At 43.6% G+C, this 14,188-nt stretch overlaps 1 protein-coding gene across 3 annotated transcripts in view; it reads right to left on the reverse strand.

Moving 5' to 3' along the window:
- SPATS2L (spermatogenesis associated serine rich 2 like) overlaps positions 1-14,188 on the reverse strand; it is a 96,278-nt gene that overhangs the window by 42,912 nt on the left and 39,178 nt on the right. For all 3 annotated transcript variants that reach the window (XM_068137939.1, XM_068137938.1, XM_068137937.1), the window contains one exon: positions 10,261-10,322. In XM_068137939.1, coding sequence (XP_067994040.1) covers positions 10,261-10,299 — 39 coding nt within the window. In that variant the 5' untranslated portion in view covers positions 10,300-10,322. The remainder of the gene's footprint in view (positions 1-10,260; positions 10,323-14,188) is intronic.

Here is a 14,188-nt window from a genome sequence, read left to right on the forward strand (position 1 = left end):
TACGTCGAGAGCTAGCTGGACAGCTTTTACCTCTGCGAACTGACTGGATTCTCCTTCTCCATCTTTCGCCTCTGCAACTCGGCGTATTGGACTCCACACTGCAGACTTCCACCTTCGCTTGTTTCCAACAAGACGACAGGAACCGTCTGTGAACAAAGCATATTTCTTTTCATCATCAGAAAGGTCATTGTAAGGAGGAGCTTCCTCAGCACGAGTTACTTTCTCCTCTGGAGGTTTAGCACAGTTGATGCCTTCAGGCCAACTTGAGATCACCTCCACTAGACCAGGTCTTTCAAGATTTCCCATTCGAGCTCTCTGTGTTATCAGAGCCATCCACTTAGACCACGTTGAGTCTGTGGCATGATGTGGTGTGGATCCTTTGCCTTTGAACATCCAATTCAAAACTGGTAATCTGGGAGCTAAGAGAAGTTGTGATTCAGTTCCAATCACTTCAGAAGATGCTTTTACTCCTTCATAGGCAGCTAAAATTTCTTTCTCTGTTGGAGTATAGTTAGCCTCTGAACCTCTGTAACCTCGACTCCAGAAACCAAGAGGTCGTCCACGTGTCTCACCTGGAGCTTTTTGCCACAAGCACCAGGTTGGACCATTGTCACTTGCAGCCGTGTACAAAATGTTCTTAATGTCTGGACCATCTCGGACCGGTCCCAGACCCATTGCTTGAACTACCTCTTGCTTTATCTGGTCAAAGGCTGCTTGTTGTTCAGGTCCCCAGTGGAAATGGTTTCTCTTTCGAGTTACATCATACAGAGGTTTCACAATCTGACTGTATCCAGGAATGTGCAGTCTCCAAAATCCCACTATCCCCAAGAAACGTAGGGTCTCTTGCTTGTTTGTGGGACTTGCCATGGTAGAGACTCTATTTACCACATCCACTGGAATGTGTCGGCGTCCATCTTGCCACCGCACTCCCAGAAATTGAATCTCTGTGGTAGGTCCTTTCACCTTGTCTCGCTTGATGGCAAAACCTGCATTCAGAAGAATGTCAATGATTTTGTTACCTTTCTTGAAGACTTCCTCAGCAGTTTTACCCCAGACGATGATATCATCGATGAACTGGATGTGTTCTGGAGCACCTCCTTTCTCCAGAGCATCGTGGATCACTGCATGACAGATGCTTGAGCTGTGGATCCAGCCCATTGGCAATCTGTTGAAAGTGTACTGGATTCCTCTCCAGGTGAAAGCAAACTGAGGCCTGCATTCCTCTGCTATGGGAATAGAGAAAAATGCATTAGCAATGTCTATGGTAGCATACCATTTGGCCTCTTTGGATTCCAGCTCATACTGTAGTTCCATCATGTCTGGTACTGCTGCACTCATAGGTGGTGTCACTTCATTTAGGGCTCGGTAGTCTACCGTCAGACGCCAGTCTCCATTCTGCTTCCGCACAGGCCACACTGGACTGTTGAAAGGTGAATGAGTTTTGCTGACGACTTTCTGACTCTCCAACTGACGAATCAGATTCTGAATGGGCAACAAAGAGTCACGGTTGGTTCTGTATTGTCTGTGATGCACAGTCTGAGAAGCAACCGGCAATTTAATGTCCTGTATCTTATGTTGTCCCACAACTGCAGATTCATCAGAAAGCTCAGGTCTGGCAGACAGCTTCAATTTTTGTCCATCAATTTCTATTGAAGCTACTCCAAAAGCCCATTTGTAACCTCTAGGGTCTTTGAAACGCCCTTCTCTCAGAAAATCAATTCCCAAAATACAAGGTGCGTCAGGTCCGGTCACAACTGTATGCTTCCTCCATTGTTTACCAGTTAAACTTATATTAACCTCTACCTTACTTAACTCTTGAGATCCACCAGTGACTCCCAGAATAGTTATAGACTCTGATCCCTGATAATTTGATGGTATTATGGTGCACTGAGCTCCTGTGTCAACCAAGGCCCTGTACTTCCGAAATTGTGAAGTGCCAGGCCACTGGATGTACACATCCCAATAGATTCTATTATCTCTGTTATCCCTCTCCTCCCCCTGGCGGGAGGCAGGGCACCCCTAGTTATGGGGAACATGCGCACATGTGCATTGCACGTAGTTTGCAGGGTTATAACTTTGCATGTTATAACTGGAGCCACTGTTGGAGCCATAAGAGTCGTTCTGGGGAACTGTGGAAGTAACAGCTACCCTTCTGGTATTGCTACCTCGGGTTCTGCCACTTTGCAATTCCCTCAGTCTCCTGAAAAGATTAGAAGTTGGTTGGCCATCCCAGCGGTTCATGTTCTCACCAAACTGATCACGCAGAGTTATCCAAATAGTTCTACGTGATTGTCTTGGTGGTCTGTTTTGGAATGACCTGTTTTGGAATGTCCTGTTTTGGAATGACCTCCTTGGAGGACGTGTATTCCTCACAGATGAGACTTGTACCCACCTGGAGGAAGAATTGAAATTATCCCTTTGTGCCAATTGGGATATGGAATTTCTAAATTCATCTTTTAACTCTCTTATGCAATTCTGAATATCACCAGACATCGTTTTAATGGCCGAAACTAAAGAACCACGTGTCATGCTATCCTCCAATTGTCTCATTTGATCACTGAATTGGCCAACCGTAGGAGAAGCTCCACCATAACTTCTTGACACAATTCTGCTTGCCAAAATGTTTGCATAATTAGAAGGAGCAAGTTTAATGATCTTCTTAGCGAGACCAATACCTACAGGAATGTCATCAGGATTCAGAGTTTCATGTTCACCATAGAGTAGCTCTCTAACAGCAAATTCTCTCAAGCGCTTAATTCCCTCATCTATGGTAGTCCAGGGTTTAGGATTCCAGGGAAGATCATCTCGGGAAGGGTATCTCAGGGCAACCGCTATTAAAAGGCGTATCCACAGATTAACCTTACCGAGAGCTTCGCCTAGATGTCTATCTATTCCATTGTCCCTTGAGAGAGTTCCTAACTGAGCTGCTGACTTGTCTCCAACTGTTAGAGCTGAAGCACCTGTATCATAACACCTACTAAGCCAAGCTAGAACTGGCTCCTTATCTGCCCTGGTGAAATCTTTACGGACATTTCTCAATTCCTCCCGTGGTGACGAACAGTCTGTAATATCATCTTCATCTTCATCTCCCTGAATTCTTTGCCCGTAAAATCCTGCTGTCATTCTCCTAAGGATCTCTTTAAGCTGAGAACCACCTTTGCCAGCTGCTTTCCTAGCTTCATCTCTATCCTGCTTTGATCTCACTAGGTTAGCTAGATCTTTAAAACAAACTTTCTCTTCCTCCTGAGCAGGATCTTTTACAGTAGAGGGCCCCTCACCAGGATCAGTCTCCACCTCTTCTTCTCCATCTTGGGCCTTTCCACTTCTAGTCTTTAAAGGAGCCACCTTAACTGGAGCTGTGTTTGAATTTACAGCCATCTTAATGGAAGCTGACAGGTCCTGAGATAAATCAGCTGCTGGGGCAGTGACTTCCGGTCCCACTGAGGGAGTGGGTGGAAGTGACGTTGCTCCATTACTGGCCGATGGAGAAGAAGAAGGAGGAGTGGGAGAAGGAGTAGGTGCCATGTTGATACCAGCCGATGCCCTTGGCTGCTTGCTAGAATCAGCAGAAAAGTCATTTAGAGCTGCTTTACCAATTAACTTTTTAGCCTTCTTTGTAACTGACACGGGTTCTCCACAGTCCTCGTCACTAGATGACTCTGGGACTGATCGAGAGCCACGGCGTTTTCTTTTTGATCTAGTTTTAATAACAAAACAAGCTCTGGACACCTTTCTCTCTCGCCGCAGAGAGACCAGCAGATACACGTTAATTATCACCATCAGCAGAATTATAGACATGAAATAAATCACCTTTGGATCCCAGGCATCACCTAAAGTTACTGTCTCCTCAGGCGGAATCTTAAAACTCTTTATCTCAATTGGGAGAGTGGTGGAGGTAACATTCCTGTATCTCACTGGCCATAATAAATTAATACATTTTCCATACCATAATTTAACTTTATACATAACCCACATATAAATTGTCCGCACCAAATATTTACCCAGGTAATCCAAAATCAAACCCAAACAATACCTGTAAATCAGAGCCCCAAAAATTGAAAAGAACAATCGCTCCACAAACCACAATACCTTCATGTTTGCTAATTCAGCTAGAAAACACTAAATCAATCAAGTAATAAATTGAACTAATTATCTGCCGCACGTTGGGCGCCAATAAAAAAAATGTGGTGGGTTTGGAAGGATAAGGCCGAGAAGCCTCCTCCCTTCCCCCTTGTAAAGTAAAAGGGAAAAAAAAATTGAAGGGAAAGGAAAAAAAAACTCGCAAGCTGAATTAGCAAAGCAGTGGAGCTATATTTACAAAGCGATGTAGGGTTTGCAGGGGATTATTTACAAATTTACAATATCTACAATATATACAAAGATATACAACAGAGTAACACAGAAATGAGAGTGACCCCCCTCTGGACAGAGGGGGTTCCCCACCTCCGCTCTCCCCTCTCTCCCCCCTTTCCCCAGAGTGGGATAGGAAGAGAGAGAAAAGAGAGGAGAAAAAAAAAATGTTAGAAGCGGTTTGTGTTAATTGGAAAGGAGTTAGTATACAGGCCTGTTATCTGGTTTTCAAGGCCGAGGCCTTGGCAGAAAGCCCAGCACAGAAAGCTGCTGCACGGAGCAAAGACGGAAGCAAGACTGACTGAGAAGTGCTGGAAATGTCCAGTATAGTCCCAACTCAGAAGTGCTTCCTCCCACTCGTCCAATGAAATTAGTTTAGACTATTCCTTCCGTTTACCAACTTCCGTCCACCATATTCCCTTTCTTAAGGGGGCAACGTCAACCGGCCACACATACTGACACCTTTGGATCATTTATCCCCAACAAGCACAAAACAAGTTCTACTTGCTGCAGAAAACTACTTCAGGCAATTACCATGGATTTATTATATCACCCTTGTCTGCCAAATTTGCAAACTAATCTACTCTGCTCTCGTGAGACCCCACCTGGAGCACTGCATCCAGTTCCAGCACCCTGAGCATAAAGAAGACAGGGAACAGGATCCAGAGGAGGCCACAAAAAATGATCAGAGGCCTGGAACCCCTCCCCTCTTGGGACAGGTTGAGAAAGTTGGGGCTGTTCAGCCTGAAGAAAAGAAAGCTCTAGGGAGACCTTCTATCAGCCTTCCAGTACCTGAAAGAGGACCTACAAGAAAGCTGGGGAGGGACTTTTTATAAAGGCTTGTAGTGATAGGATGAGAGGGAATGGATTGAAGCTTGAGGAGGGCACATTTAGACTGGAGATTAGGAAGAAATTATTTACAGTGACGATGGGGATGCCCCCTCCCTGGAGATGTTCAAGGCCAGATTGGATGAGGCATTGAGCAACCTGGTCTAGTGCAAGGTGTCCCTGCCCATGGCAGTGGGGTTGAAACTAGATGATCTTTAAGGTTCCTTCCAACCCAAAACTTCTATGTATGCATCTTTGATTTTACAAAATGGAGAAAGAAAAGGAAAAAAAAATTAACAATCAGGAATCCTGAAAGAATGTACTCTTAGTAAGAGCAGCTTAGTAAGAACTCTGCTTGAAGAATGGCAGCACTACTTAAAGACCTTAATCTATAACACCCTTAACCCAGGTCAAATGGTTCATCAAATGACACAAGCGTATTTTGATCAGCTTTGCTGGTCTTCGGGGCAAATCTGTATGCTTCAACACATGGGCACAGAACAGCTGCAAAGGTCACCTTTAAGGAGCCTTAGTGAAACCATCGCTGGGGAAACTGCTTTGTAATATACAATTTTAAATGTATATATTATTTTCATTCCTTCCACTACAAATCCTCTCCTTTCCTTGCATGCTGGCAATCATTTATGAAGACCACACTTATGGCGTAATGTAAGCAAAACTGAAACTCTCCAAAACACATCTGAATAAAATTTCCTTCTTGCAGTTTATGGAACAAACCTCTCCATCTGCTCCTGCAGTTCTGCCACTAGAAAAGACAAATGAAAAAGCAAGCCTTTCAGGAGAGCTCCAGCAAAATTTCACTCCTTACAGAATCCCCAGAGGAGCGTTTTTAGCTGAACGAGTATTTTGCCAGTTCCCACTGACACCAGATCTCATTTGTTCAAACATGTTTAGAGACATAATAATAATAAAATAAGTGTTAAAAAAATAACAAAAATAGGCCCAACAGTGGGTCTGAGTGTTTGAACGACTCCCAGTATTCCTTTGGATCCAACTCAGAATTTTGTGCCAAAAATGAATGGCTACCCTGGCCCAATATTCACTCTCCTCTTGCTAAACTACGAGGGTCTAACTGTTGCAGGAGACAACACATCACTTGTATTCCTCACTCCAATCGCTGCTTCTTTGGAGGCCCTGTCATTCAGAATCTCAGCACCTCTTCTGGTAATCTACAAGCTTAATGCTTGAATACCTCCATTAATGTTATGGAATTACTTTGGATTTAAACCAATGAGTTTGGTCCATTTTATCCCTTAATCTAGTGAACTTGTGTGCACATGACCTGAACTATGTATAACTCTCAAACTCTGAAAATCCCAATGCTAGGAAACAAGCCCTTAGCTACACTGTGTTTGCAGGCACAGAGATGAGTACAGTCAAGAGCCCAGAGGGAGAGCAACATAGTGAAGAAAGACTACAGCAGGGGTCAGGGCAGAGAAAATTAATCTGAGAGGGATCCTGATGGTAAACTTCTCCTTATGCTAGCTATATAGGCATGCTAGCTGCTAAAATGCAGAACTTGAGTTACTCCAGAAAATCCATGGGTTGTATGCATGAAAACATGGTAATTGGAACAGTCCTGGCTCCTCACAAGAGCATCACAGCTGCAGGAGTCTCTGCCAGCTATGGAAACTTCCATTAGCCTTCCTGACATCACAGGCCAGCATTTTCATAAATCTCTTGGAGTGGGTGGGGGAATAAAATAAAGTATATAGAACAGAATGTTTAATGTACTGACCGCATGAACCATTTCAGCTGAAATGCCAAAAATGAGTTACAGGGATCAGTATTACGGCAGTGTTCTCTCAGGGATAGGGTCTCACAGAGCCTGTGTGTGAGCATAATGCCCAAAATGTCTGACTCAGCCTCACATCACTTTTAAAACAGTGACAGAGATCTTATTTCCTTGAATAACTAGAAGTTAATCATGGAGATAACATGAGGAAAGGCCATCATTTAAAAAAATAAAACTAAAAACCAAACCACCACCACCACAGAAAACTAAACCAAAGCAAACCCCCACTACCAAACAACAAAGCAAAACAAACATGCTAAAGCTTCATGGGCTGGCAAAAATGTTCTCACCTGGTATTTTTGTTACAGAGAAACAAGCTTAGTTTTAAGGAGAAATTTGTGATCTGCTTTTGCAGAAACTTACAAGAAGTAAGTGTGGCCAGCAGGTCGAGGGAGGTGATCCTCCCCCTCTACTCAGCCCTGGTGAGACCCCACCTGGAGTACTGTGTCCAGTTCTGGAGCCCCTATTACAAGAGGGATGTGGAGGTGCTGGAACGTGTCCAGAGAAGGGCCACAAGGATGATCAGAGGGCTGGAGCACCTCTCCTATGAGGACAGACTGAAGGAGTTGGGGCTGTTCAGTCTGCAGAAGAGAAGGCTCCAAGGTGACCTAATTGTCGCCTTCCAGTATCTGAAGGGGCCTACAGGAAGGCTGGGGAAGGACTTCTCAGGATCTCAGGTAGTGATAGGACTAGGGGGAATGGAATGAAGCTGGAGGTGGGGAGATTCAGGCTAGATGTGAGGAGGAGGTTCTTCACCATGAGAGTGGTGAGACCCTGGAATGGGTTGTCCAGGGAGGTGGTCGAGGCCCCGTCCCTGGAGGTGTTTAAGCCCAGGCTGGATGAGGCTCTGTCCAGCCTAATCTAGTGTGGGGTGTCCCTGCCCATGGCAGGGGGGTTGGAACTAGATGATCTTTGCGGTCCCTTCCAACCCTGAATGATACTATGATACAGCAGGATCAAAGTCTTAAATATGTTATGAACTGCAAGCACTGAGGCAGAAGAATGGGAGAACTTGGAAAGAACTACATTGCATTCTGTTCTTTTCAGCAAGGCCTGATATTTGTGTTCATGGCAATGGATTTGTGGAGCTCAGCAAAAATAATTAAATTTATAAATCTGGATTTTGTTTCCCCAGAAACACTTCCTCTCTCCCCCAGACGTGGATAACAGTAAACACTAAACTCACTGCTTTGATGTTGTGTAGCCTGGCCACGTCTTGGGCTAAGTTTCTAAGCAAGACAGAGATTTGATTTTGACTTTCATGAGGACATTACAAATATGTCTGCATTCCAAACTTGCAAATGAAGTCCTTACGTTTTAGCAGTCTGTGTGCAAATATAGTTAAAGCCATCTCAGCAGGACATATCTGCTCGACCCTTTCTTTGTACTAGTGAATTACTCAGAGGATCCTAAAACTACAGTTGCCTTAGAATTACTCAGTTTGTTGCTGCCAGAGTCGACATACTGTAAACCAAATATGAGATGTCAGATGGAGATTCTGGGCATAATGACCTCATTTTAAAACAAGACAGGCTGTCCAAGTGAAATGGCAAACTGAGAATGCTGGCTTTTTCTGGAAGATACAGACTAATAACCTACTAAATAAAGGCTTAGCCTAAACCTGATGAACTCCTCATACATCGGTGTTTATCAGCGAGTTTGCAATAAAATGTTAATTATCGGCAAACTAAGTTTTCATTTTGGCATAGTGATTTAGGGGCACTGAAAACTGATGGGAAATGCAAGAATAATAAGAGAAACTATTTATAATGGAGTGTATTGATCCAATTGTTTTCTTGCCTTAAAATGTATAAGCTCATGAACACCTGATTTCAGAGTCCCAGTAGATGTCAGACCTAGAAGAGCAGATCTCTAGCATAAATAAGTCTTGCTGTAGCTCTTCACTCAAACCAGTAAAAGACAAACAGCTGATCTGTAAACTTCTGAACTTGTAAAACTGACTAAATCAATAAAATTTAAAAAAATTAAAAAATCAAGCTACACAGTAAACAGGCAGAACTTCAATTGATTTACTGAGTTGCATTTTGAGATTTCCTGTAATTTACCTGCCAGCATTCTGGCACTAAGGGATAGGATTTGATGACATTACTTTCTATTGCAAAATCCATCATGCTACTCAATATTTAAACCAAAGCTTGTGCTGTTACTAAGGGCTAAGGAAGACACTCATCATCAAAATACAGATTTGTGTTCACACACAAATCCTTGAGCACAATGAACAATTCAGTCTGCTCAGAGCCCCATTCAACCTGACCTGGAACAGTTTCAGGAACAGGGCATCCACCACCTCTCTGGACAACCTGGGCCAGTGTCTCACCTCCCTCATTCTAAAAAATGTCTTCCTTATAGCTAGTCTAAGTTTTGCACACACTCCTCAGAGGAGATGATTTTTTAACTTATATCACTCCACCTAACTGCAAAATTGAAGTGTTTCTTTTCTCTGAACTTCCTAAATGCAAACATGGAAAAAAACCAAACTCTGATTTTATAGAAGACCATGCTTCAGGAGAATTCTCAAAATGTTGGCTGCTTTTAAAATACAACCTATCATGTTATACTCATCCTACAGTCTGTCTTCCCATCTCTCTTTTTCCTATTCTGCTTTCCTATTTATGTTGGTGGGAAATATCTAAGGGTTGGATTGTCTCTTCACACTCTGCCTGCTGGGAGTCACAAAAGAGTTCCTGACCTACCTCCTATTTGTATACTAATTAGCTTTAGATCCCTTATTGCTCCTGAAAGGGTGGTGAGGCTCTCGCAACAGCCAGGATATGGAGAGGACATACTCAAGCATACACAATATGGTTAAAAACAGAGCTACTTACATAGGAAAAAAACTCCAAAACTACCCTTTTCAGGCCCTATAATTTTAGGAATTGCCTTTAAGTAGTACAGGTATGACATTCTTGTTCAGAAAAAAAGTATTTTCTAAAGGGTGGGTTACTTCAAAGGTTATATTTTGCACAGCAGCAATCATCACAAAGTGCCATTCTCCACAGCATCATGGTGCACAGGAATCACAGAAGAATAAAAGAAGTCTATCTGACAAAACATTGCCTCTTCACAGAAAAGCAAAAATGCTTCTCATCAACCACAATTTATTATTAGTCTGCCAGTGTATTTAACTTTATGCACAGAGTCAAGGCATATAAAAGTTAAGTATGTGAACAGTGTTTGAAGAAGCAGGGATGACCTATGTATGCAAATATCACTTTGGTTTGCATTGTACTGTTACTTGAACCTACCTTTTCCTTGATATTTACAGGAGAATTGATTTCTGCCATGTCTCTTCAGGTGAGAATACTGTCTGTGAAAGGAGAGAAAAAAGAAGAGATTGGTTTGAAGATTTTTAACCCCAATCTGTCAAAGCTACACCTATAAAGACTAAATGCATGTGCTTACCTATAGGCATTAAAGAAACATGAGAATACTTAAATATCCTGCATGGCAGTGCACAATCTTCCCAAAAGGCAAACAATTCAGATTTCAAACTTCATCCAGATTAGTTCTGCAAACACATTTTCTAAATGCCTTGTAGTTATGAATCTGGATAGAAAGGGTATTGTGCTTCTCCCAGCCACCTCTCTTGGACCCTATTCACTATTACTTGATACCTCTGAGGCCTTCAAGGGAATAATACCTTAGATGAACTCTGCAGCTCCTCTTTCCTCATTCATCAGCAACCCCAATTTTTGTCAGAAAATTTGTCTGAAGATCTTGTCTTAAAAAGCAATGAAATGTGCTAGGAGGCTGACAACCACTGTGTGGCTGGTTGCTTGGTTTGTTTTTCAAAATGAATTCAGAGGATTTAGCCACACAGCTCCTATTGAAACCAGCAGGATCTGTACAGTTAAACCTCCAAGTCTGCTCTGAAAACTTGGGCACATGAATGGAATTTGCATGTGATTAAGAAACCCTGCAGTATGCTATCTATTTCCAGTTCTGTGGCTAGGTAAGTGTGAGACACTGTACCACATGACAGAGTTCACACAGGGATGGGAATCCAGCTGCTTAATCATGCTTCCATCAGAACCTTAGACCTCAGCAAGGAACAGGCTTGAATCTTCACACACTAAAATTAACTCACAAAAAACAATTACAGCAAAGAGTCAAATGGAATGAAAGCTTGGTCTGGTCACCAAATTCAACTCTGATGCACAGCAATAAGAAGGTAAAGATGTATAAAAATGAGAAAGAATTCTTTGTTCTTTCCAAGTTGAAACATTTCCTCCTTTTCCCTCTTTGAACCCTTAGCTTTATGGTCTGATACAACAGTTCCTATAATTCTTCTAGATCTCTTTTAATGAACTTAAAACAATCCCTCCCTTAACTCCTGCTTTGAAACACAGCACTTCAGGGGAATTACAACTCCAGAAATTGTTTCTATTACAGTATCCGCTGTACTAAATCCTCTCATAAATTTGTGTATTCGGCCACAGGGAGAATGGGAGAGTTTGGGCTCTTCAGCCTGGAGAAGAGAATGATGCAGAGAGACCTGAAGGGGACCTACAGAAAGGCTGGAGGAGGACTGTTTGGAAGGGTTTGTGGTGATAGGATCAGGGACAATGGTTTGGAACTGGAGCATGGTGGATTTAGGTTAGACATTAGGAAGAAACTGTTTAAAATGAGTGGCAAAATACTGGCACAGGCTGCCCAGGGATGTGGTTGAGGCCCCATGCCTGGAAGTATTCAAGATCAGACTTGATGTGGCCCTGGGCAGCCTACTCTAGTTGGAGATGTCCCTGCTGCCTGTAGTGGGGTTGGACAAGATGACCTTTGAGGGTCCCTTCAAACCAGATGCAACCTGCTAATTTCCTAATTAAAGGGATGAGATTCAAGAAAGCACACTTTCAAAAATAATGTGGTTTTGTTTGGGGTAAATGGGGGAGAGAAAAATAAGGAATGAAATCTTGAGTTGTGATCTGATAATGAACAGACATGGAACTATGGAGACCCTCAAAACTGAGGTGCCAGAAGAAAAAAGAAACCTTTTGGAAAAACACAAAAAAACCAACCCTCCCCCCAACAAGTATGTTTGCTATCAGTAAGGTTCCTCATGCCATTTCTATTTTGCCATACCATGAACAGATATTCCCTGTTAAAACTCACAAGTCTTCTATTCGTCTGTAATCAGTGGCTCAGACACTTAGCTGGAGTCTCACTCCATCCATTAGGACTCGTTCCTGGCACCTGGGCCACTCTGAACACCTTCCTGTCTGCCAGTACCTCAGATCTGAAGACTTCTCTCCCTGTCCCTCCTTAAATCAAGGATGAAAAGAGATTAAGTCTTTTGTCAACCCCACCCAATGTCTAAAAGCACAGTTACAAAATGTCTGGAGGGAACCGGCAGAGAGATTACACAGAATGATGAGCTCAGGGCAACTCCACTTCCACTATTCAGTGTTGCTCCAACAACTGAAATGGAAGTGTTAGAAAAAATATTGCAGTTGTTAGTCCCCGTATAATATTTTTTACATGTACTTCTCATCTTTTGCTGCCAGCTATTCCTCAAACTAAGTGGGCATAGAATGTAAGATATATGCCATCAAATTTTCCATTTGGACAGGAAAACTTAGCTCCAAATCCCTCCATAAGTCTTCATCTCTCTTAGTGCTTTCCAGAAAAGCATGCCCTCTATCTAGTGCCATCAGAACCATGCTGGACTGATTATTTTCTGTTTAATAGGTAACAGTATGGTAAGGAATAGGGGTGGACCACATCTACTACCTCCCACCTTTTATAATGTTACAGACAGCTGCCCTCTTCCATATTACTTTAAATAAACTAATTGTGATTCAACATCTTATTACAACATTAACAAAAAACAACCAAACAAAAAAACTCAAAAACAACAACAACAAAAAACTAGGAACCAACACACCAGCACAGACACCACTAACAAACTCACTCTTCAGGCCTTAAAAGTACATTGATCAATAAAAACCAATAAAGGATGGTAAAATACCTTTATCACCTGTCAGGTTCTGTTTTCTCAGCATGTAGTTTGCTAATTTTGTATCAAAATTGCAAATTTAAGAACTGTATTCATAGTATCATAGTTTCATTCAGGGTTGGAAGGGACCACAAAGATCATCTAGTTCCAACCCCCCTGCCATGGGCAGGGACACCCCACACTAGATCAGGCTGGACAGAGCCTCATCCAGCCTGCTCTTAAACACCTCCAGGGACGGGGCCCCGACCACCTCCCTGGACAACCCATTCCAGGGTCTCACCACTCTCATGGTGAAGAACCTCCTCCTCACATCTAGCCTGAATCACCCCACCTCCAGCTTCATTCCATTCCCCCTAGTCCTATCACTCCCTGAGATCCTGAGAAGTCCTTCCCCAGCCTTCCTGTAGGCCCCTTTCAGATACTGGAAGGCCACAATTAGGTCACCTCAGAGCCTTCTCTTCTGCAGACATAACAGCCCCAACTCCTTCAGTCTGTCCTCATAGGAGAGGTGCTCCAGCCCTCTGATCATCCTTGTGGCCCTTCTCTGGACACGTTCCAGCACCTCCACATCCCTCTTGTAATAGGGGCTCCAGAACTGGACACAGTACTCCAGGTGGGGTCTCACCAGGGCTGAGTAGAGGGGGAGGATCACCTCCCTCGACCTGCTGGCCACACTTCTCCTGATGCAGCCCAGGATGTGATTAGCTTTGCAGGCTACAAGTACACACTGAGAGCTCATGTTGAACTTCTTGTCCACCAGCACCCCCAAGTCTCTCTCCTCAGGGCTACTTTCCAGCCAGTCCCTGCCCAGCCTGGATTTGTGCCTGGGATTGCCTCGACCCAGATGCAGGACCCTGCACTTGCTCTTATTGAACTTCATGAGGTTGGCCTGTGCCCACCTCTCCAGCCTGTCAAGGTCCCTCTGGATGGCCTCCCTTCCCTCCACCGTGTCTGCTGCACCACACAGCTTGGTGTCATCAGCAATCTTGCTGAGGGTGCACTCAATGCCACTGTCCATGTCACCCACAAGGATGTTGAACAAGACAAGCCCCAGGACTGATCCCTGAGGGATTCTGCTTGTCACTGGCCTCCACTGGGACATGGAGCCATTGACAGCCACTCTTTGGGTGCGGCCATCAAGCCAGTTCCTTATCCATCTAGTGGTCCACCCATCAAACCCATATGTCACCAGTTTGGAGACCAGGATGTGGTGCGGGACA

The sequence above is a fragment of the Melanerpes formicivorus genome, unplaced genomic scaffold (assembly GCF_026170545.1).
Source record: "Melanerpes formicivorus ecotype bairdi unplaced genomic scaffold, bMelFor1.0.p_v2 SCAF_5, whole genome shotgun sequence".
NCBI classification, from domain to species: Eukaryota; Metazoa; Chordata; class Aves; order Piciformes; family Picidae; genus Melanerpes; species Melanerpes formicivorus.